Source organism: Ostrea edulis, chromosome 1 (genome assembly GCF_947568905.1).
Source record: "Ostrea edulis chromosome 1, xbOstEdul1.1, whole genome shotgun sequence".
Taxonomy (NCBI): Eukaryota; Metazoa; Mollusca; class Bivalvia; order Ostreida; family Ostreidae; genus Ostrea; species Ostrea edulis.
The window spans coordinates 27,439,847-27,464,863 of NC_079164.1; the positions used below are offsets into that span (position 1 = coordinate 27,439,847).

At 34.6% G+C, this 25,017-nt stretch overlaps 2 protein-coding genes across 4 annotated transcripts in view; one reads left to right on the plus strand and one right to left on the minus strand.

Annotated features, from left to right (window-relative positions):
• The first annotated feature begins 234 nt into the window (after positions 1–234).
• Positions 235–15,178, plus strand: LOC125663862 (ubiquitin-conjugating enzyme E2 J2-like). 3 transcript variants are annotated; one of them, XM_048896278.2, is made up of 9 exons: positions 257–370; positions 536–562; positions 4,852–4,980; positions 6,080–6,120; positions 8,456–8,558; positions 10,520–10,610; positions 12,426–12,473; positions 13,403–13,483; positions 14,065–15,178. In XM_048896278.2, exons 3-9 carry the CDS (start codon positions 4,859–4,861, stop codon positions 14,281–14,283), a joined length of 705 nt encoding a protein of 234 aa, XP_048752235.1. In that variant the 5' UTR covers positions 257–370; positions 536–562; positions 4,852–4,858; the 3' UTR covers positions 14,284–15,178. The 3 variants fall into 3 exon arrangements, with proteins under 3 accessions (XP_048752236.1, XP_048752235.1, XP_048752234.2); XM_048896279.2 differs by lacking the exon at positions 536–562 and having other exon boundaries at positions 235–370; XM_048896277.2 differs by lacking the exon at positions 536–562 and having other exon boundaries at positions 4,852–5,014.
• Positions 15,179–20,419: 5,241 nt separating this feature from the next.
• Positions 20,420–25,017, minus strand: part of LOC125664063 (uncharacterized) — a 13,936-nt gene continuing 9,338 nt past the window's right edge. The window contains exons 9-11 of the mRNA XM_056142760.1: positions 23,802–23,924; positions 22,479–22,592; positions 20,420–20,896 (exon numbers count right to left, since the gene is read on the minus strand). Of these exons, the coding sequence (XP_055998735.1) occupies positions 20,604–20,896; positions 22,479–22,592; positions 23,802–23,924 (530 nt within the window). The 3' untranslated portion in view covers positions 20,420–20,603. The remainder of the gene's footprint in view (positions 20,897–22,478; positions 22,593–23,801; positions 23,925–25,017) is intronic.

Genomic DNA, 25,017 nt, shown 5'->3' on the forward strand with positions numbered 1-25,017 from the left:
ATACGTGCAATTTCACTATGATAAGGGCCTGCAATAAATGTTTTGGATACAAGGTCAATTTAAAATGTCACACAATATTAATGACATGACTTTAAGTTTAGAAATCTGAGTGATAGATTCTTTAAATAAATGATTTGATGTTAATACAGGGTGTGTATTTGATATAGTAAACACGAAGAGGATTAATGGATTGGGTTTATCTTCAGGTTCAGAAATGTTTAGGGACGAATCAACAATGCTCCGAAACATCAGTGTCGGAGAGACGCTTAGACGGAAACGAGTAGTCACAACTTCCAACATTGATCATTAGCCAACAGTTTTTGCCAAATATTTTGGCATTCTGTCCTTGTCGTATGGGAGGATCCTTCTGGTAAATTATGGATTTTGTTAATTTTTCAATATATTGATCCAATTTAAGGTATTTTAATCATTATTATAGATGTTTAACGTATATCGTCATCCGTGTTGACATGGACGACGATTACAAATTAGATGTATTAGGGGCAATATAAAATTGTGCATATTGTTATTTTAGTCTTTCAAACCGAAACATTTGATTGTCGTAAGTATGATTTAATGAGTATGCTTTATTTAAGTATGTTTCATGCAAACCGTTAGGCGTTTACGGATTTAAAAGAATGAAAGTGATTTCACAAAAGTTTTAAATTTTTTTTGGATGTACTGATGTAGGCCATCTGAGGACAGTTAGATTTTGAAGTCCTGCACACTCCTTTGATATAGCGTTAAAACGCTAAATAGCTTGATAATGCTATTTCCAGTAGCTTAATGATGCTATTTTGATATTTTATTCATACCAAACAAATGCATGATATGTACCATAGGAATGAAGGTGCTTAGCTGGATTAGTACCAAATTGCACACTGATAGTCAACACTAGTGCATTGCTATAATAAACCTCCCAAAATACAACAAACTTAATAAAGCATGTGACATCTTATCATCTTATATTAAAATTTACAGAGTTGTCACTGTTAAAAGTTTTGATATTTCTAGGCTGTCAACAATTTCTTCTTTAATAATTGACAATGAAGGCCACGTAATACACCACAAGATAATTTGGTTACTATCAACTCTTACCATAAGCTTTCATTATACTTATGTATGCTTTAACTGTTTAACATACAGTCAAAGTAAGAAATTGTTCCATAAACTACAAGATTATGACATATACAGTGCACTATGATACTGGTGGTACATCAATGCTATTTTGACATTTATACACTGCATTCACGCGATAGTAAACAATTGTAGGGCAAAGTTGACATCGATTTGCTAGCAGACGGTCCTTAAAAAGCTAAGCACAGTCCTAAAAAGAGGAAGATCCAAGTCACTAGTATTGGTGTTCAGTACCTGGCTGTAAAGCAGATGGAAATTCTCCCATTCTTTTCTATGTCGGCATAATCGTCTTTCATTTCTACGTCCTCAAGATTTAAGACCGGAGAATATTAAGTGGCAAGAAATGAAATATATATACAGCATTTGTGATGTTAAAACATTTGACGTCACAGTGCAATGGGTGGATGCTAACTCAACGCGGATTGAAAAGATCAAAGCTTATCGCCTTGCACGGGTGGGAACATTTTTTTTATCACGGACTCCCTTGAAAACATTGGATTGAAATTCCAATTTTTAAATTGATTGTCAATCCGCTTAGTTTTATTCTTATTGTATTAATGAATTATAATGTTAAACATTTGGTAAAACGTATTCGAAACAAAAATAGAGGTCTAGAAGAGATTACCAAGGGTAGCGTATTTATTAGTTCAATTTTGATAATTCAACTAGATGATCATAAAACAGTGAACGAGTAATAGTCCCGCAAAAACTGCAGTTCTTGATTTCAATCAACATTTAGCTTCCACTTCAGGCGCAAAATATTTATGCAAGATATGAATGTTGTATATTTCATTTCTTGTCAATGTACCCCAGTCTTATTTTCCTCGCCAACTCAAATCAAATGTATTATCCTATAAATGGTTGTTGTAATTCCTTTCTTGGAAAGAAAGCATTTTAATGCAGGAACTTGACTGCAGTTGAAGTTTTCTAGTTCTATGCTTGTTCAGTTAGTTGTTACTGTAACATGGGAGTAGTCACTCGTGCTCTACAATTACATTCATGATGCGCGATAAAAGTTGGATCGGTATCTCGAAAGTCCTGTATTGTCCGTTTTAGTTCTCGATTTATAATTTCAAAATGGCTTCGAAAGAGGAGTATTGCAACACAGTAAACTAGTCTCCTTTTTCCCACAAAGTTTAGTTTTGGGATCATTTTGGGTTCTTGAATATCGAAAAGGATGGTAATTGAAATGTCACAACAAAATGACATTGTGATACTGATGTTTTGTACAAAACAGTGATGCTGATGAAGTGGCACCATACAAATGTAGAGATTTCTGTGACTGGAAATAAGCCGCTGCACCACTTCCCGATGTGCTTGAAAGATTCTATTATAATTTAGCTGCCATTGAGTATATACTTCAGAGTGTTAGCAACAAACAAGCTATTGGAAAAATGTATTGCCAATGAGAACTTCTTCCATTGTGGAAAATATCTGGATTCAAGCGAATAGTATCTGTTGTAGAACCTAAATTAGCGAGATAGATGCTTTGTATCCAGGCCACTTCTGCTCCTAGTGAGCATGTCTTTTATAGTGCAGGGAATGTTGTCGGGGCTCAAAGGTCTGCCTTTAATCCAGACCAAGTGGGAAAATTCATATTTTAAAGGAAAATGTGCACATTTTATGTAAACATATTTATGTAATGTTTAAAGGAATGAATGATAACAAAAATAATCAATTTGTTTTTTTATCTTATTTATGGTATTTTCTATTATATTGATATTAATTATGTGCCGTGATATGCCTGGGATTGTAAACTGAATACTGTATCATAAAATGTATCATATTGCGAGGTCAGTGTATTGTGGCAGCCCTAGGAGATACAGGGATAATTCATGTGAATTATAAATTTCTACTGTAATTTTCTTTTTTGTTTGATGAGTAATCAAATTTCAGAGTATAAATGCTTCCCTGCCAACACTCAGCACACAAATTTTATGTCTTGTTAATCATCAGTGTACTGGTGTCAGGCCCAGGAACTGATGATATTTCGCAGTCTTTGATGTTGTTTTATACATTCATCATCATGGTTTCATCATGCAGTTGATAAACTGATCCAAACACAGTTTGATTGATATAAAGTTGCCTGTCATTTTGAGATTGTAATGATGGTCTATAAGTAGTATCAGGGAAAGTCCCATATAAACTTTTAGTATTTGAATAAACACATTATTATTGATTCATACATGTCTGAGTAGTCTAGATAGCGTACACTACAAGTATGATTTAACATGTAACAACTCCTGTAACAAAATTTTATGTAGATCTATTAATATTTAATTATTTTGGTAAATGAAGCAGTATTTGTTTTTTTAAATCTCGGTCAGGTGTTACAGTAAATCCATTTCATATATAATTGTTCTGATTATGAACGCCCCAAGGTCAAAACCGGTCAACCAAATAAAATTCACACTGCATTCTCATGATGTGTTGGTAATCTGTTTTATTTGATCAAGTTTGTATGAATAGTACAATATTTCATTGGATTTTGCAGTGATCATGCATTTTTCATTGTAAAAATAGACCTATTGTTTAAGGTTTAGATCATGAACATCTAATTTGTTTATTAACCAGTATTGTTGACTTGTATAATATTTGGTTGAAAATGCCTTGTTTTCAACACTATTGTACACCATGGAGTAAAAGAAATATCACATCTTTGTAACTAGAAATTATTAACAATATTAAATGAATGAAAGGCTCAAAGCTTGAAATGTTTTATCATCTAAAGATAGCAAACAATGGAAGTAAGCTACACCCTGTATCAAGATATTTAATATTATATTAGATATTGTTATACAATGTAAGACTATAGTAGCTGAAGTTACACCCTGTATCAAGGTATATGATATTATATTAGATATTGTTATACAATGTAAAACTATAGTAGCTTAAGCTACAAAGCTAAGCTCAAGATTGTTCCTGACATCTACTTCCTTTGTCTAAGATGTAGTTTAGTAGATAGATTTTTACTTGCCTGACTTACAGAGATAAACTCCATCTTAGGAGATTGTCATGCCTTTTTTCATTACAATGTATTTGTACGGAATTTACCAAGAATTTTGTAGGCATTCATGTCATATAGTTTTCTCATTAAACAAATTGGCTTTGCTAATTACAGCCTATATTTTGCTAATTACAGTCTATATTAGCTAATTACAGCCTATATTTTGCTAATTACAGTCTATATTTAGCTAATTACAGCCTATATTTTGTGTAACCATAGAACTTCTTGGAAAAAGATTTTTCCCACATACCCAAATTTTAGATACACTGTAGAATCAGGAAATGACTAGGAAATATATTCATAAAGGTGGTCCATTAATGCATTGTATTTGTTTTCTACACTGATTTTATAATTAATACTTCTTCTCTTCATCACATCTGCTTTACAGCAAGCATTATTAACACTGCACATTTTACACCACAGCTTGTAACATGGGAAATAAATGCAAACAATCAGCACATCTTACAATGTTACGGTAATGCATCAGTCAGAACATTTATATCTAGTCTAACATAGTGCCACAAAGAGTGAGAATATTTAACTCAAGTCCAGACAGCCAATCATCTTTTTTTTTGTTTTAAAAAAGACTTCTTGCGAGATTAGACAAGTTGTGGGCAAAAGAGTGTGGTAGGGATCAATCAGACTATAGTTAAGTTTACTACACCTAACTGTCACAGTTTTAGAATTGGTGAACATTTTATTTACAGAATCACAATGAGCACGAAGCGTGTCAACACCACAGCGACTGCTCGCTTAAAGCAGGACTATATGAGGATAATGAAGGATCCTGTTCCCTACGTCAGAGCCCTCCCTCTCCCTTCTAATATACTGGAGTGGTATGTACCCCCTTCCCTCTAATATACTGGAGTGGTATGTAGCCCTCCCTTTGAATACACTAGAGTGATTATGTACCCCTCCCCTCTGATGTACAGTGGACTAGAATGGTGTGTACCCCCTTCAATCCAATATATTGGAGTGACATGTATCCCCTCTCTTTCAATATACCATGTATTGGAGTGATATGTACCCCTCCCTTTCAGTGCACTAGTAAAAAGGTGTGTACCTTCTCCCTTTCAATAAGTAGTATTTACCACCTACTTCCAGTATGGTATTTATTCTCTAGTGGTGTACACCTCCTCTTTTCTATATTATATTAGAGTAATATGTAATTCCCCCTTTCCTTCCTTCTAATATACTAGTATGTACCCCCCCCCCCTTCCTTCCAATATACTAGTATGTAAGCCCCCCCCCCCCCCTTCCTTCTGATATACTAGTATGTAACCACCACCCCCCCCCCCCCCCTTCCTTCCAATATACTAGAGTAGTATGTACCCACCCCCTTTCAAATATACTAGAGTAGTACATGTATGTAACACCAACCCCCCCCCCCCCCCCCCCCCCCATCTAATATACTGGAATGGTAGGTTCCCCCACCTTTCTGACGTACACTTGTACTGGAATAGTTTGTATCTTGCATATACTACAATATATAAAGTTACATGTAAGTGGAATATGCTTCTGATTAATCCATATAAATGAATATAAAACTCAGTATGTATAAACATATGTGTTGAGGAACTTTCGTCGTGGAGATACAGATGTATTGGTTTCATTTCATGAAAGAAACAAGAAACAAATGTTAAAAATCCCAGTCATCATGTGTCAGTTTAAAGCATAGAAGGGGTAAAAGTCTTTAGACTACTCTGAGCAAGATCTCCATTGATATAGTTTTGGTTATCTTCATGCAAGAATAAAACATAGCTGCTGCATTTCTGCAAATTGTCATCAGTTTATATGATAGCAATTAATCGTGTTGTAAATGGATAAGCCTGAGGGCAAATTGTCAAATATGTGAATAAAAAGATTCGTGTGCAAAACTGTATACATCATACTGTACATTTGTATATTGAAGTTTATGTTTTATTTATTTGACAGGCATTACATTGTAACAGGGCCTGCTAAATCTCCTTATGAAGGTAGGTAATACATGGGATTAACTCCAGTTGTGCACAGGAATATACAGCCCAGTGAACTTTTTAACATACATGTTTTTGTGAACAAATTTGACGAAGTATTAATTTGTCTTTATTTTACTCCAAATATTTTCAATATTGCTGCAATGCGTTCAAGACAAGACTCTTCCTCAGCCATAGAGACTTAGGTACAGCATGGTGTTAAAAAGTCTTCCGTATTTTTTTATTGTAGATATAACAAGGTGATAAATCCTATTGAAAAATCAATATTTTATGGGGTATACTAAACACACACAATCACTCACACACAGTGACATGTTGACCTTTTTCAAAATCTTCTTTTGGTTAGGACTCCTTATTTTCTCCCTCAGTGCCTTCGTCCGAAAATAAATATTTGCTTGACTATTTGATAATAAAACAAAACAGAAAAAGTGAATAGGTTGGTTGCGTTCGTTACAAGATCACTTTTAATAAGCAAGCATCAAATCAACAAAGCTGAAGAATTACTAATGAAAGCATATGAATTCAAAACTGAAAATGGGCTGGGTGGGAGGGAAGGCTAAGGCACAGAAATACAAAAGCGATCTTTGTTGCTTGTAACGAACTTCGCACTGCCCAAAAACTGACCAGTAGTAGTCTATATACTAAGCGCAAAAACGCTCGTGCATGAGCTCAAAAGCCTGCAAAATGTATTTACGGAAATTAACAAAAAATGACGAAATGTAAAACGTAAAGAAATAAATTTCATATGGTTTTAAATATCTGCAATAATGTAGCCCTCTCCGATTCTTGTTTTAATTCTGACATTTTTGGGAGAGAGCTACAAGTCCATGGATCTTCGTAATGATGCAAAATATTTTTATGAATATCCTGGAATAATCTCCATGTATTTGTCTCCAATGTTGTTTACACTAAAAAGAGTATCAGCTTTGCACTTGGACATGTCTAATAATTTAAAGGTGTTTTTCATTAAATATCATGTACAACGTGCAAAATATTATCCATCTTTGTTTGGATCCATATTGACATTGCCAAAGGCAATTAAGACTTCTTCGTTTACTATTATTATAGCTTTATTTTTTATGATATTTACCAAAGAAAGCAATACTTTGAAACAAAACAACAAAATTCTCACATAATTTGAAATATTTTATGTAATCATACAAGACATATAATCCACAAATTGTTTGACAACTTCATTGAACAAAATCATGAAAACAGAGAGGCAGACCAAGCAAAAATGCAATCACTTTGTTCATAAAACCATATTTAGAATATAACCTAGTTTGTCGACCAATCAGATTTCAAGAAGTTGTTCATTAAGTGGCTCACTTATTCATTAAGAATTCCCAACAGAGAGATATCACGTGACTGACTGTGATTGGCTATTTGAAAATAAATTTTATGACATTGTAAATGTTCCCAGCCAATGAAAAACTAGGTTACATTCTAAGCCAGTTAGAGTATATTAAGTGAAATCTTATTGGATAAGAAGGGGCTCGCTCACTAACGTTCGCTCCGCCCCTTCTTATCCATTAAGATTTCACTTAATATACTCTAACTTATACTAAGTTTTAAAGTTCTTTGAACTGTACATATATGGTTTACATCCTAATCATTTTCGAAATGACCAATTGTTAAGCAATTTATTTTGATGAGATTAGAAATGTTAATGTCAGATAGTTTTTTTTTAAATTTTTGGCATTAAGTTTGCCTTCTTTCAGAAATACAGTGATCTCCCGCTATATTGCCCCCCGTTATAATGCCACCCCCGCATATCGCCAAAAAAGTTCAAAGTCCCGTTTTTCTTGCTATGTAAAACCCCATTATAATGCCATCCCCCGCATACTGCCATCCGACAACCTATTTACCGGTACAATTTGGTCAATTACCGTTATAATCATCCCCGCTAATTATCGCCAATCAACGGCAGAACAATTTCAGTGAGCAGGCTTAACCAATTATCCGCCGTTAGTCCTCCAGGTATCAAAGTTTGGAGCAGATAATAAGTTACATAAACGATGATCATATGCATCTGAGTTCAAATATGCAGTGTTGTTTTTGAAATCTAAGTATGGCGGACACACCGAAATTTAATAGCACATTGATGTAGAAGATAAAAATTTTTTGATTTCTTATGACAGCTGTACACAGACACACCCTCCCCCGATATAATGCCACCGCTGTTATAATGCCAAAATTGCCGAGGTACAAATGTTGGCGTTATAACGGGGGGATCACTGTAGCAATTGCTTTGCCTATGATTGTAGACAATCTCAATAGAAGATATTTTAATTACAAATTGCAATTCTATTGATGTAACTGCCACATTTTACAGGTGGAATTTACCACGGAAAGCTCGTATTCCCACGAGAATTTCCATTCAAGCCACCAAGTATATACATGATCACCCCAAATGGAAGGTTTAAATGCAACACAAGGTAGGAATTCAGACTGGCTTTAAATGTAATGGGTTATTAAAAGGAACAGTGTCATTTACACATAGGATCAGAGAATTGGGAGGATTAATCCTTTTATATTTCCAATGTTTTTGCCTTTAATATCTCTTTACAAATTTTAATCATGATAGCCGTTTCATCATAAATGCATTGCTGTTGTAAATATTGCAGTGATGAATACAGATGTAGTACATCTATTTTGATAACTGGGAATTCTGACAGAGATGAAGATAGAATGTAAATATAAGAAATGAATTTCAATTTTTGAAAATAAATGAGGTTATGAACTGCAACGCTTCACGCCAGCATGTTTTTCATGAAATGTCGGTGTGAAGCATCACAGTTCATACTCTCGTGTATTTGCAAAACTGAAATTTATTTCTTAAATATCACCCATGTTTGATTTGATTACCAACCAACTTGAATCTAGATGATTGTGAAGACGGTCGTGTATTGGAAGCAATACATTTTGTTGATTTTTAAAAAGATATGACCTAATGTACAGTGTTTTCCACTTGATACAAGCTAGATATGTAACTCGTAATGTTAGCAGAAACTATTTAATTACTATACTGTGGTAAATTTACATCCCTAATTTATTTTTGCCCATTTTGTCTTCATGCAGAAGGGGCTAATTCAAAACTGGGCAAATTCATTGCCACAAAGTAGTAATAAATGGTTTGGAGTGGATTTTCCAAAAAAAGGCTGAGATGATTTTCAATGCATCTGCACAAAAATAACATGAGAGTTTGAGTTCAACATTTCCTAAGATACAATAGATACAAAAACGATACTATTAAAAACCTTGATAAGTGCATTTGGTGGCATAAAATAACTCACTCTCTTAAGTACAGCAAGTTTTCTTACAATTTTCTTTGAAATAAACTCACGTGTGCATCCCATGATAAAGTATTATATTCTATATAAACACCTAATAGTTTAGCCTGCTTCACAAATTCAATTTGTACACCATTAAAATCTATATTTAACATTCAACATTTCTGTAACTTTTGAGAAGTGCCAATAAGCATACATTGTGTTTTTTGAAGATTTATACTGAGTTTATTTTTAAGCATCCATTCTGCACCCAACTTAAGGTCCTCTTGCAAATTTGATTCAATTACATCAACAGATTTATCACTCACATCCTGTGAAGTGTCGTCTGCATATATTGTAACTGAAGAGTGTTTCAGACATTTTGGATAATCATTAATGTACAAAATAAAAAATAATGGTCCTAAAATTGACCCCTGAGGAACTCCTAAGGATATACTTTGTTCTCCAGATAACACACCTCTCCAACTGACACATTGCTTACGATTTGTAAGATATGATTGAAACCATTTAAAAGTATTGTGACAAATTCCAAAAGACATAAGTTTATGCAAAAGTACTTCATGGTTGACTGTATCAAAGGCCTTACGCAAGTCAATGAACAAAACCCCTGTAAGCCTTTCATCGTCCATGTTTTTGAACCATTTGTGTGTGCGTGTGTCTTATGCTATTTTTTCTTCTTTCCTTTTATGCCATGTATTCATATTTAGGTAATAATTTATCACTAATTAGGTGTGTCTTATGCTATATTTTTTCACCTTTTCCTTTTATATCGTATTCATGTTTAGATACTAATTTTAGATGCTAATTTTATGTTTGTGTATATGTTTTAATGCAGGACCACAATGGAAACTAGCTATATGCTAATTTGTGTAATCCTGGATAAATAAAGGCTATTATTGTATTAATATTATTATTATACAATACAGCATATTTATTATCGTTTTCGGTGGAAGACATTTGTGAAGCTTACTGCTTGAAATAAGGATGAAACAGCAATGCATTATTGCATCTTGAAGGACTCTGTTGTAATATCATACTGTGAATTGACTTGGCTATCCTTTTTTTTTTTTCATCACAGTCATTGTCTCATTGATAATTTCTTTCAGACTGTGTCTCTCTATCAGTGATTTCCATCCTGACACCTGGAACCCGGCTTGGTCAGTGTCCACTATCTTGACTGGGTTGCTCAGTTTCATGGTTAGTGCATTACATTGTCCAGCAGAGCTTGAATATAATATATCAATATGGAGAGAATGTTTCATTTTCACATACAGTTAAACTTCAGTATCTCAAAGTCGAGGGGACCGTAATTAAACTTTGAGATATTCAGGGGTTCAACATAACAAGATTCAACATAACGAGGTCAGACTTGGAATGTAGTAAATTTTATCATGATGTGTTGGTTTTACTTTGTAATATACATGTACACTGTAGCTCAACACATTTTGAATGTTTCTGTTTGTGATGCGACATCATGTTCTGTTAAATTAAAGTTGTATTGTATTCATGAAGATTTTTGTCCGATAATACAATTCCTTGTATACAGTATATGTATATTCCACTCACAGCTGAGCTTTATTCATTTCTCACACTGCATGACTCATGTCATTGTCAGCCATTTCAACATAAACAGAAATATTACTTGGATTTTAAATGCAAGACTCATCTCTGTAAGAATGATGTAAACAAATACATTCGCTTGGCACATGTTTAATAAGCAGTATATACGAGGTAAAGTCTTTATGAATGAACACAAAAGAAGCTGCATGCACTGTCAGTAAAGCACTGATATAAGTCACTATAGAATCCAGCACTGATTTATCTCACAGTAGAAGGAGATCACTATGGGGCATTATAATATATTATTTATATCACAATAGAAACACAGGAGATCACTAGGGGGCACTATAACATATTATTTTTTCACTAGAATGCATGTTCACTTCAGTGACTCCTCGATATATTGCCCCATCATAATGTCATCCCCACTTATTGCCTGAAAATCCTAAAGAACAGATTTCTTCCTGTGTGACCACCCCCACTATATTGCCAACCCTGCATAATGCCTTATGCCATTGATTTTCACAAACAAATGGTTAAATTTTATGGGTTTACCCTTGATAATAATGCCAATTACCTAACATCCATCAGTAATCACACCTGTTCTTAGAGGGTGGTGAAGTGTGATGTGCTGGACAGGGCCATCTGGTGGTCAGGTTAATAATGAATAATCCTCAAGATTATCCATAAAATGTTTATACAGAATGTAGCCCAAATAAATTACATAACTGAATTTCTTTTTTGACTGCTCAGTGAATTGTCAGTAATGGTGAATTTGTTATATTTCCACCCCCACTTTATTGCCCAAGTTTTGAACAAAAGTTGGCAATGCATGTATATTGAGGGAGCACTGTATGTCTTTTATTGCAAACCTGGTAGAGGTTTTCTTTTTACGCCAACAGCAAATAACTTCTTACTGGATTGACTATTAGGTCTTTTATTTGATTACTTGATTGAAAAATCTTCACGTCAGTCTTTTAGGAAAAATATTTTTCTATTTGCTATAAATTATAGATTTATGCCTCACTTTGATATTTTTGGTATTCGCTTTGATATCCATAAGCTGCACAAGCTGAGTTATTTATCATCACATTGCTGGGTAGTCACCCACTTAAATGTACCTTAGCTACAAGACAGAGCAATTCGTCACCAATTGAAACCATACACCAACTCTTAACTAATTGTCCTGCTCATTAGAGTGGCAAATTACCCTAAATTTGAGGAAACGCAAGTAATTTTAAATCATGGGGTTATACTTTGAAATATTTGGTGTATTCGAGGTTTTGGTTTTCGAGATACTGAAGTTTAACTGTGTTTGTATATGTTTCCTCCATCATGTCCATCTGGAGGAGTTTTGCAACAATTTAGAAACACTTTTTATTTCATTATTGAAAGACAGTGGGGGGTGGGGGATTGATGACTAGCTTGTCACTTGGATTTCTTTTTTTACAGTTGGAGAAGGACCCCACACTGGGCAGTATAGAGACTTCAGACTACACGGTCAGATATTAATACATTCCTATTTAAAGACAACTATAACTTGTGTATCTTTTAATCCTTAATCTTTAATTATATTAGTGATAGTTTGGTATTTAATCCTTAATCTATGATTATATTAGTAAAAGTCTGGTATGTAATCCCAAATCTGTAATTTATGCAATTATCCAATTTTGAGTTTTATTATATGCCAATCAGTTTTTCATTTTTTGACACTGTTGATTTCAAAGAGGATGATCCGATTTTCCGGATCACCACACTGTGGGTTTCTGATTCTGTATCAGTATTCTTTGAAATGGATGATGTCACAATGCATCAACATAACATTTTTTTGTGGAAAATATTGATTGTGTCACAAACAAAATCGTGTATGTCGCTGTGTGTCTGTTTTTAAGAAATTAACGGGTAACATTACTTGACAATGGGGGATATTATAAAATCATCACATGCATCAAATTTATGCGTGTACAGTTCACAGTAGATTGTTAGACGACGTTGTGTGAGCGTTTGTAATAAACACGAATATCCGCATCGATATGTACAAAACATCACATGATAGTGATTGATCAACAGACTTTTTTCTGCTTTGACATCTGTTATTTATATAACTTTCAGTATAATAATACAAATATTGCATGTAGGGTAACATTGAAAATTTTCACCCCTCAAGAAACCAGTGTCAACCCAACTATGCCTTGCTTGACAATGGTTTTCTCTGGGTGAAAATTTTCAATGTTACCCTCAACTACATGCAATATTTATATAATATATAGATAATAAAAAAAAACCTCTGTGTACGTATATCGGTAATTTGTAATCCACAGTCTGTAATAAACAGGTGTTTAGATGAGTCGGATGCTCTGTTTGTGCTGTATACAGGATGCAGTTTTCAGTGTAATGATGTTAGAGATGAAACAATTGATGTTTTACAGAAGAGACAGCTGGCTGCCCAGAGTGGAACTTTTAACCTGTCAGACAAGGTCTTCTGTGATCTCTTTCCTGATGTGGCTGAGGTACACTGTTTTTAAAACATTTGTCATTGCCTTTCGTCATTACCATAATAGGATTTGTGTGCGTTCTTTTAATTGTATGTTTTAAATCCCAGTGATGATAAAAGCCACAGTTAATGATTTTATATGTATATTAATTAAAAAGACTTAATCAGAATAGTAAATTACAGGGGTTTTTTTTAAGACATAATTTCAAAATTGTAATATTTTTGCTCAAACTGTCCTTGACAATGTTTTGATAGTGATTTGTTAAAAGATTACAGTAGATATGTAGTTAAGTCCAATCATAACACTTACCGTCATTGCCCCTTTTTGACCACAGGCAATTATATCGTTGGGTTCGAATTTACTATTAAAGAGTTTTCTTTAATAGTAAATTCGAACACAAGCGATACAATTGCCTGTGTTTTAGAGTACTTACTGTATGGCAGGATTTTTTTTTCAGTTGGTGTTTTAATGATCATCTTTTCATTAAATTACACCAAGTATAAAGATAAAGCATATCATGACACCCCTGAGTCTTAGCTATGGCTGCTGTTCTGTTGAGATGTTTAAAGGAAGGAAAAATACTTGCATTTTGTCAGGAAATTAAAGAGGAGCAGCATAGACGCGCTGAAGAACTACGGCAGTCAACAAACCATGGAGCAATAGGTCAGAGATCACATTTAAATGGCGGCCAGAACCCTGCAGACAATGACAACCAGGGGGTGTTTGGAAGTGCACTGGCCAATATCTTTGTCATTGTAGGACTTGCAGCATTTGCATACACGGTGAAATACGTGCTTAAAAGTATAGTGGAATGAGCATAGTCAAAGTAGATTGACCTAAAGAGTGACCGTTAAGGGTTGTGCTGGTATGTCTTTCACAATGTCTTCTTAAACTGTGTACAGATATAGAATATGACTGGACTTCATTTATACACTTCAGTTCGTTTCCCTAGAAACCTGACAATGCTTCTTTGAATGCAATTATTAAATATGCACATGGAGATTTTTCCTGGAAGGTTGTTAGTGTAGCATGAACTTCAATAAAAAGGACGAATCTCTGTATTTAAGTGTGTCCAGTCTGTTAAAAAAGGTATTTCTGTTAAATATGGTAAAATATATAATGATACATGTATAAATGTTTTATAAACAGCATTACATTTAGAAATTCTGACATGTCATAGCTGTGAAATTTTAGGGGTTTTTTTTATTCTGAGTTTTCATACAACATTCCTTTATAGGTCTATCTTGCTAAAATATTTTTTTTGCAAATTACCCTATAGATTTTAGGTCAGTTTTCACACATTCAAAAAGCAGTGTCAATGTTATGTAGAATTACATCATGTACATATGTGAATCAAATTAATGGACCTGGGTCACGTGCACTGCTGTTATTTTATGTAATATTGTATTTTTAAATGCTTGAACTTCTCTCTTTTATGTTGTATCCAAGATGAATTTATAAAGTACTCTGTAATTAAGTATTTATCTTGGAGTTATGATGTATATATGGCAAGATTTCCAGGAAAATTGGTGAAAATGTACATTTGTTTTAATATTAATTACATCTGAAGTAGACTCAAGTTTTAGATTTGTTATATTTTAGGGAAAATGTTTTTGTTATTGTTTATTTTTGTCAACTTCCTTTAGAATAACATCAACACAATGTAACTTATATTTAAAGAATTTCAGAAATATTAAATGTGTAAGTTACGGTGACTGCTTTGTTGAATGTATTTGTATCGATTTACCAAAACCATCAATGAGTCGGAAGACACCTTTACATCTTTACATTTCTTATACTTTACATTGCTTTTTTACACCCCGCCCCTCCCTGTAAATGAAGTTTAGGGGGGGGGGGATGTTACATGTATAATGGAATCACCCTATCCGTCCGCTCATCTGTAGACATAATTTGTCCACAGGATATTTTTAACACTAATGAACAGATTTGATTCAAACTTGGTATACATATATGTATATCTTATATTGTTGTGAACCTATACTTCGATTAAGATTTAAGGAAGTTATGAATATTTTTTTCCATGTTGAGAGGGGTAAGTGTTTTGTTGTCATTGCCAAGAGTACATCTTAAAAACCATTCTTCAGTGAGCACGGATTTACTATTTTCCACCACCACTGTCGTTAGGTCAGTTCTAGATGATAGAGGACTCGGGGTCACTGGTCATCATGTTGCCATACTAGATAACGGCAAGTTTCTTGGATCTGGAATGCTTGATATAATTATGATTGATGATGGCATCCAGTGTAAAATGGCAAGATGTGTTTTTCTAAAGTTTTCCACATTTTGATAATACATGTATCACGCTGATGTTTTTTCGTATAAGCATATACATGTATTATCATTTAATCAAATTCAAGTTGACTGATTTGGAGTTCATTTGAGCAGTTGTTGGCAGTGAACACCTGATTTCCTGTAGGGTGGGGGTGTTTTAAGGATTGCATGTGTTTGTCAAACTTCTAGAAGGGCTTTGTTCCTTCAGTTTTGCATGTTTTCCACAATTTCTACAATGGGTCATGGTAATTTTTTAAATGTTACAAATGTATACATATTTAAGGGTATGGTTGAGTTTTGTTAATGGGAGGGAGAGGAGTTGACCACTGCAGAGAAAGAGGGACCACTGTGGGGACACTGAGATAGGAAATATATTGACCACTCTGGGGACATGGGGATTGGAGTTGTATTGACCACTGTGGGGATTGGAGATGTATTGAACACTGTGGGGATTGGAGTTGTATTGACCACTGCAGAGACAGAGGGTTAACAGTTTATTGACCATTCGGGGGACAAGATGATGGGAGATTTATTGACACATTCAGAGAAATTCTGTGTCAATAAAACTTGCTCTTCATATTGTACAATGAAATATGCTGCATATATGTACATGTAGGTCTGTGCTTAAAATATTCTCGTATTTGTGAAAGTAAAATTACATATAGGTCAGAATGTCTTCGTTACGAATTCCTGAATTCTCCTTGCTATCCGTATGTCTACCATTACACGCCTGTGCTTTCCCGTTCATAACAATATTGCTTTCGTTAGGAGACAGTTGTTTTTGTCACTGCCAAAATTACACTTCGTTTTGAAATAAATAATGTAACGATGTATGTCCTTCATAGCCATGCACGTCAGCACCCTTTGCAATCCGTAGATTTGATATTGGTACCCGAGGTCCAGCTGGCACGGCTAACAGTTTTGGCCTAATGACAGGTTGTATTTGCAAATAAGTTAAAGATCGTTATAACGACTGTAGAATATATATGCAAAATGCCGACTTCGAAAGAAAGTGTTAAAACCCCTGTAAAATCAAATTATTTGTCAGTAGCTTGCCTTGATTTATAAAGTTAATCGTATGCAAAACATAATGGATAAGAAGCCCCTGTGGTTTGATTAAGGATATGTGGGACGATGGTCACGTGGTGGTTAACTTTAAATATTATGAATGGATGGGCTATGACATTTTTTAAAACGGATAAATTGGTGTTCTGTGGTAATGATACATGTAGTTAAGCTTCCTGAAACAAAAACAAAAAATGTTAAAAGAGACACCATAGATTGAAGAGAAATATTTATTCATGGTTCTAATTTCCTCCATTGTTTACATATAGGTTACAGTGCAATATCCTAGACCCAGGTGCCTATGCCTATGGCCATACACGGAACATTATGTCGTGTATCGAATAAGAAACTTAAAACACCATAATTGTCAGATGATAATGAAACGTTGCTACATAATCATGGGCTGTTTTAAGTCATCCTATGTGTCATAAAGTTGAGTTTGTTAATTTGCTGTTATCATCTGTGTTCCAACAAAATATAGAAATATGAAGCAGATATGGAAGACTGGTGTCTTTTATTTCGAGCTCACTGGGATGTATTGAATCGACATCTGAATGAAACTTGAGTATTTTTAATCGATTAAACATCGTCGATATATGTAATTGTCAACTTGGAGGACACATCTCGAGATTTTTTTTCTTCTCGTGTAGAAACTGTTGAATGAATTGTGCCTTATAAGAATATAAAAAGGTAAGGTAATAAAGGAACATAGTTCGTGCCCATGGGAATTTCAAAAGACTGCAGAAGTACCTGATGACCAAAGACTACGTGTCCATTGTCAGTGAGGAACTCGAACGAATATCAACTTTAAGAGTATTTGTGCGTAAAATCAGAGTAGCGTTTTAACAAAGTAATTTTAGATGACTGATCACACGATATGATCAAGAAATTGTCCATGTTCCATTTCTATTGAAGAAGTAGCTGTATATGATGTCAAAAGCCTAGTCTTTAATTTATCGTGAGGAATGGCCATGTAAAGTGCTGAAACGTCGTGCGTTTTGATGCTGTTAAATTTGGGAAAAGTTTGTGATTTCAAATTTGCTAAACATACCCCCACTTTATTTACATTACTTCTCCATATGTTGTGGCACAAGACGTTAATATTTTCGTGAGGAGCAAAGATATAGGGGATTGGTAGAACATTTAATGGATCCAGCAATGTATCTCTGTAAGGGTTTTTATGTAGTTTAGGAATCCAGTATACATGTAGGTACTGTAACTCGTATCCATTCGACCCATTGACTGGGATGCTAATTGTGTTAAAAACTGAAGCGTGATTTTGAAGAATTTCGTTTCTTAAAAGGGAACCTTGAATATACATGTAAGTTAAATTGCCAAATGTGGAATTGAAGCCGAGTTCAACTAAAATATCCCCGTGAGGATCAGGGTTAGAAGAGGTCCTCGGTATCCCTTGCTTGTTGTAAGAGGCGACTAAATAGGGCGGTACTTCGGATGAGACAGCAAAAAACCGAGGCCTCGTGTCACAACAGGTGTGGCACGATAAAGATTCCTCCCTGCTAAAAGGCCGTTAATGCCGAGCATAAGCCTAAATTTCACAGCCTTTCACCAGCAATGGTGACGTCTCCATATAAGGGGAAAATTCTCGAGAGGGGCGTTAAACAATATATTTAATCAATCTAATAAAATACAGTTGTAATGATAAGCCTTACAAACAAAACCAATTTTGTTACATGATTTGTCAACAAATACATATTCCTTATGCAATATCTATTCTCCCTTCTGATTTACTGAAAACAAAAGGATAGATGGTATGACGTTTGTTTTAATGTGTCTAATACGAAATTTTGATATTCCTCTTACACTTTTTATCCATTCTGACAAGGTGTCGAGTTCTTTGTCATATTCAGTCCATTGTCGGGAATAATCTTCGACAGCTTTCATAATAGAACAATCGGGGCTCTCTGAAGTTTGGACCTTTTGAAATAAGTATATCGACGTCACCAGTAATAACATGTCCAGCTGGACTATATTTGAAAGTAGAAGAATTTAACGATCTCGGAAAATACAGGTAATATCTACATTTTTATACCAGACTGGATTTGATGCAACTGCTTATAAATCCTGTTTCTCCGTGCTGCATTAATGTAGCCCTATCCGATTTTTTTTTATTCTGACGTTTTTAGGATAGCCCCCCCCCCCCCCCCCCAAAAAAAAACAAATCGGAGAGGGCTAACATTATTGCAGCTGTTTCTCCGTGCATCTGCATGGCTTCACCAAATATGAAATGCAGATTTTTTTTTATATTGGTTTCTTAGATAGCTAAATATTCTGCAGTTAATGCACCCTAATATAGATGATTATTCTGTCATTAACTTCAGAATTTGATAGCTAGTTGACATTTACGACGCTACCGAGGTCGAAGTAGTTCAGAGGGAGAGCGTTCGTTTCGTAACCCAGAGGTCGCGAGTTCGAGTCGCGCTAATGGCATGGCAGTGTCAAACCTTAGACGCAATCGGAACATCACTCGACCTATTCCGGAGAATAAACGTTTATTCTCCGGAATAGACCGAGTGATGTTCCGACTGACCTAAGACGTAAATAAGGAGCGAGAATCACAGGTCTTTCGGATATGATCTTAAAAATGGAGGTCAAGTACATGCATCGCACTAGGAGTTAGCACATTAAAGAGTCCTCAATGCTTAAGCCCCAGGACTGGGTTGCTCAAAACCTTGGTTAAATGTAACCACTGGTTAAGCTTAACCAAGGTTTTGAGCAACCCAGTCCAGGGCGCTAAGCGTATATGTCTGATTTTTGTGCTTCACCTACAGCTTGTGACGTCTCAATACGACTTAAAAGTTCTCTAAGGGATGTTTACGAAAGAAACAAACAAACTTAAAAGCACTATTGTATTTACTATTCTGCTATTTCTCTTTCATTATACATGTGTATAGAAAGCCAGATCCCTGTCTGAAAACTTAAATATTTGTGTAATTCATTAAGCGTGTTTGATCATTGCATACACAGTGATACATTTTTATTCGCTTACGTTCGATAATACAATTAGTACATGTTACTTTCCTACCAGAATAGTTCAATGACAGTGTACAACACATTTCAACCATAATGATTGTCAATTTACAAATGTAGTAAAGCACGGTTACAACGAGCATGTTTATAATGAATAAACGCTTACAGTGAAGTGATTTTTATGAATTACTCGTTGGATATAGTAAGAAATTATGTTTAAAACGAATCAGAATTGTTCGTCCCCAGCACTTCGCCATAAGCGTGTTTTACTGTAATAGAATTTTTTTTTAAAAGTTATTGATTTGAACAAAACACTATATCCCACGTGATTACGCTTTAGTAGAACTCGGGAAAACATTTTGTTGTTAATGGATGGAGATTACTGGCGATTTCATTCTCTGAATGTACTGTATGTGCAATCATTTTAGCGTACTTAAAATTTGGCGCTTTTGGAGTTGATTCAATATTTGGCGTCATCAGGATATAGAGCTCCTTTCATAGATAAAGTATTTTCAGATTTTAACGCAAACATGCATGAATTAACTTTCCTGTCAATTGCTCTGAAATATAAATCTCACTAAAATAAGTCTGCATTCAGTGTATTAATCTAGATAAACATTATATTCATTTTAGCAACTAACATGTTTGTTCATTTTTACATCTTTTAGACATTTTGCCCTATAAGAGGCTACTGCTGGAGACATGCCGGCGAATCCCCCATGGAATGGTGCGAGACATACATTGTACTATGTTGAGACACATGTTAAATCAATACTGGTATAAGAACAAATTACAGTCTACTGCATTGCTTGTCACAGTATGATACCATGTTGATGTAAACTTTACTAATTTTATCTATCTTTTCCAGCTTCGATTTTAAAGAATCCTTCACTTCCTGTGCTTTGTAGTTTGGCAGCTCTGCTGATACACAAATGGCCATTTCAACTGTGATGTCATACCCCACGTGATAAGCACTCACGTGGTTAACAGATTCTATAAATCTGTGATGGTTCATACAGGTCCAGATTAATTTACTGATGATAACAGGATCTGCCCTAAATCCTGTCAGGAGCTTTGTTTGATCTGAAAAAATGAGACGCACCCAAGTTAGAAAATCAAACTAAACCTGAAATGGTCTGGTAAATGACGACAGACTCAGCAATGCTAGATTGAGTTTCAATTTTCTGCAAAGTTGACATAATACCCGTTTTTAGCTCTTCTGAGCTAATCATATGGCCATATGTCTGACGTGCGGTGTGCGTCAACTTTTTGGGAAAAGGGCTATATCTCAAGAACCCCTTGGCCAATTTTTGTCAAATTCGTCACAGGGTATCCTTGGCCCAAGGGCTTTCATTTGTACTAAAACTAGGGTTGTGACCCTTTAACAAGGGGAGATAATTAGGAAAATGCAAACAAAAGTAGTGGTTGCTAAAAAATCTTCTCCTCAAGAACCACTGGGCAAATTATCACCATGCATCTTATGACCTAATATCATGTTGTCTCAAAACTAGGTCATGTTGACCTACTTTTTGAATTTCGCAGGTAATCATTATTAAATGGATTTTGATGCATATCTTGAACACTTTTGAGCCTATGATCATCAAAAGTTGTCAGTTGATGGATCATGGGACCTTGAAGTGCGTCATGTGAAAAGTATGACACTATGACCTACTTTCTGAATTTTATGGCTAATCATTTATGAATACATTTTAGGTTGTTATTTCAGATACCGAGAGGTTTAGAATCATCAAACCTTGTAAGTTGATGCATCTAGGGGCTTTGAAACATATTCATAAAAAAAAAGTAGGTCACAGTGACCTACTTTTTGAATTTTACAGACATTCAAATTTCACATTTTCAATTTTAGATGCATATTTTGGACACTATGAAAGCTAGGATCATCAAACGTTGTCAGTTGATGCATCTTGAGTCTTCATAGTTTGCTGACCAAAAAGTAGGTCACTGTGACCAACTTTTAGAATTTGACGGCTATATTTTAATATTTCAGATACTATTTGACTTACAATTATCAAACTTTGTCAGTTGATGCATGTTGAGTCTTCAGAGTGTGTTGACTAAAAAGTAGGTCACTGTGACCTATTTTTGGATTTTGACGGCTATATTTGAATATTTCAGATACTATTTGACTTACAATCATCAAACTTTGTCAGTTGATGGGTCTTGAGTCTTCAGAGTGTGTGGACCAAAAAGTAGGTCACTGTGACTTACTTTTAGAATTTGACGTTTATATCTGAATATTTCAGATACTATTTGACTTCAATTATCAAACTTTGTCAGTTGATGCTTCTTGAGTCTTTGGAGTGTGTCGACTAAAACGTAGGTCACTGTGGCCTTCTTTTGGAATTTGACGGCTATATTTGAATACTATTTGACTTGTCAGTTGATGCATCTTGAGTCTTCAGTGTGTCGACCAAAAGTAGGTCACCGTGACCTACTTTTGGACAGTTACATTTAAATTTCCAGGTACTATTTGACTTAACATCATCAAACTTTGTTAATTGATGAATCTTGGTTAGTGAGAATTTTTGCCTGTTCTACAATGTATCAGAAGAGCGATTATAGGCCCATGGGCCTCTTGTTATGAGTAAAGTAGGCTGCATCCACTGAACACCGTGCAATACACAAATTCCCAGTTTGACCTTACCTCTTCCAGTTATGTACCATGTGACTGCAATATATAACGATATTGTGATGGCTCCTATTGGATCCACGTATATAAGACAACCCTCTCCAAGTTCATCCTGGATTTCTCTCGATCCTGAAATGAAAACCAGGATGTTACGTCAAATATCTAGTCAATTGTAAGCCTTATATAGTTTGTCAAAGATTAATTTTCCGATACATGACTTCTAAAAATTGAGATAACTGTATGTATTTTACAGTCTTATGTGGATTTGATTTAGAAACAACTACAGGAATTTCTTATCCAAAACTCATGATTTGGATGTGGAAAGAACTTTCGCCGCCTACTTTCTGGTCAATTTTGAAAAATTATCATTTTTGGATGATTTTTGTTTATGTCAATATAGATATTTATATGCATTTTCATAAAAAGCTGATTTAAAAAACAAAGAGAGATAACTCTATAATTTGGGTTAAAATCACATATTTCACTGTAGGAATCAATGGGAAAGGGAAAATAGTTTCCACCCCACCCCCCATGAAACACAAATTCCTGTTTGCCGATATTTTAAATTGTCATTCAGCAAATTTATACCAAAATTTTCGTTGTCTCACGGGGGAGGGGGGGGGGGGGCATATCTTTACAGACCAAAACACAGTGAAAATGTTCACTTGTGTGTGATCAATTGCAAATAAGTTTAACGTGTGAGAAATGAAAATTAACCAGTTTTTACCCAATGATATAAAGCAATTTGACAAATCAAATGGTCAATTATTGATATCAATAAACATTTTAAAATATATGATGTTTTAAAGATCGGTTTCAAGGAACATATTTTTCTACCCCCTAATCAAAAGGAGTTGAAATTAAGAGCTTCTAATTAATTAACACTGGTATTAAAGTTAATAATCGATTACTGATGGATTCTATTTTGCATTTAGAAAAATATCATTAGCAAATTTGCAAAGCTATTTAGAATATACAAGTTGCAAATGTAGGCGGGAATCCATAGTTAGCGTGCGTAGTTCTTTGTTAGAAAAGCGTTTATTTATGTTGTAATTTGAAATTCTGTTATTCAAAGGTTCGCCCTGTGATGCGACATCATGGAATTTTCAAGTGGAATAGCATAAGGATTTAGAATATGAAGAGCAAAACAAAAATAGCATAAAATGAGAATAAGAAGTCTGAATATAGTTTATCTACAAATTACAACTTTTCACAAATTATACCAATAAATCACAAGATTTTGTATACCAATTTTCATGCAGGACATTTTTATCACAAACTCTTCTTACATGTACATATGTATTCATTACAGAATGTTCCAAAACATGTTTAATTTACCTATGTATCCACATACGATGGCCAGTGTATTGGAGAGAACGTCGTTCCTGTGGTCCTGAGCCAAAGCTTGTACTGTTGGAGTCTTTATCCGGCGACACAGTAAGAATAGGGCCAACTTCAGTACTGTAATGCAAGCACCAACTAATAGTGTACAACTTCAGTACTGTAATACAAGCGTCAACTAATAGTGTACAACTTCAGTACTGTAATACAAGCGTCAACTAATAGTGTACAACTTCAGTACTGTAATACAAGCGTCAACTAATAGTGTACAACTTCAGTACTGTAATACAAGCACCAACTAACAATGTACAACTTCAGTACTGTAATACAAGCGTCAACTAATAGTGTACAACTTCAGTACTGTAATACAAGCACCAACTAACAATGTACAACTTCAGTACTGTAATACAAGCGTCAACTAATAGTGTACAACTTCAGTACTGTAAAACAAGCGTCAACTAACAATGTACAACTTCAGTACTGTAATACAAGCACCAACTAACAATGTACAACTTCAGTACTGTAATACAAGCGTCAACTAATAGTGTACAACTTCAGTACTGTAATACAAGCGTCAACTAATAGTGTACAACTTCAGTACTGTAATACAAGCGCCAACTAATAGTGTACAACTTCAGTACTGTAATACAAGCACCAACTAATAGTGTACAACTTCAGTACTGTAATACAAGCATCAACTAATAGTGTACAACTTCAGTACTGTAATACAAGCGTCAACTAATAGTGTACAACTTCAGTACTGTAATACAAGCGTCAACTAATAGTGTACAACTTCAGTACTGTAATACAAACACCAACTAATAGTGTACAACTTCAGTACTGTAATACAAACACCAACTAATAGTGTACAACTTCAGTACTGTAATACAAACACCAACTAATAGTGTACAACTTCAGTACTGTAATACAAGCGTCAACTAATAGTGTACAACTTCAGTACTGTAATACAAACACCAACTAACAATGTACAACTTCAGTACTGTAATACAAGCGTCAACTAATAGTGTACAACTTCAGTACTGTAATACAAGCGTCAACTAACAATGTACAACTTCAGTACTGTAATACAAACACCAACTAATAGTGTACAACTTCAGTACTGTAATACAAGCGTCAACTAATAGTGTACAACTTCAGTACTGTAATACAAGCGTCAACTAATAGTGTACAACTTCAGTACTGTAATACAAGC

Excerpts from the sequence above, each read along its gene's own strand:
- LOC125663862 (XM_048896279.2), top strand. The coding sequence starts at position 4,859 with ATGAGCACGAAGCGTGTCAACACCACAGCGACTGCTCGCTTAAAGCAG. Across the intron at positions 4,981-6,079 it reads CCTTCTAATATACTGGAGTG|GCATTACATTGTAACAGGGC; the intron begins GTATGTACCCCC and ends TTTATTTGACAG. Across the intron at positions 8,559-10,519 it reads AGGTTTAAATGCAACACAAG|ACTGTGTCTCTCTATCAGTG; the intron begins GTAGGAATTCAG and ends AATTTCTTTCAG.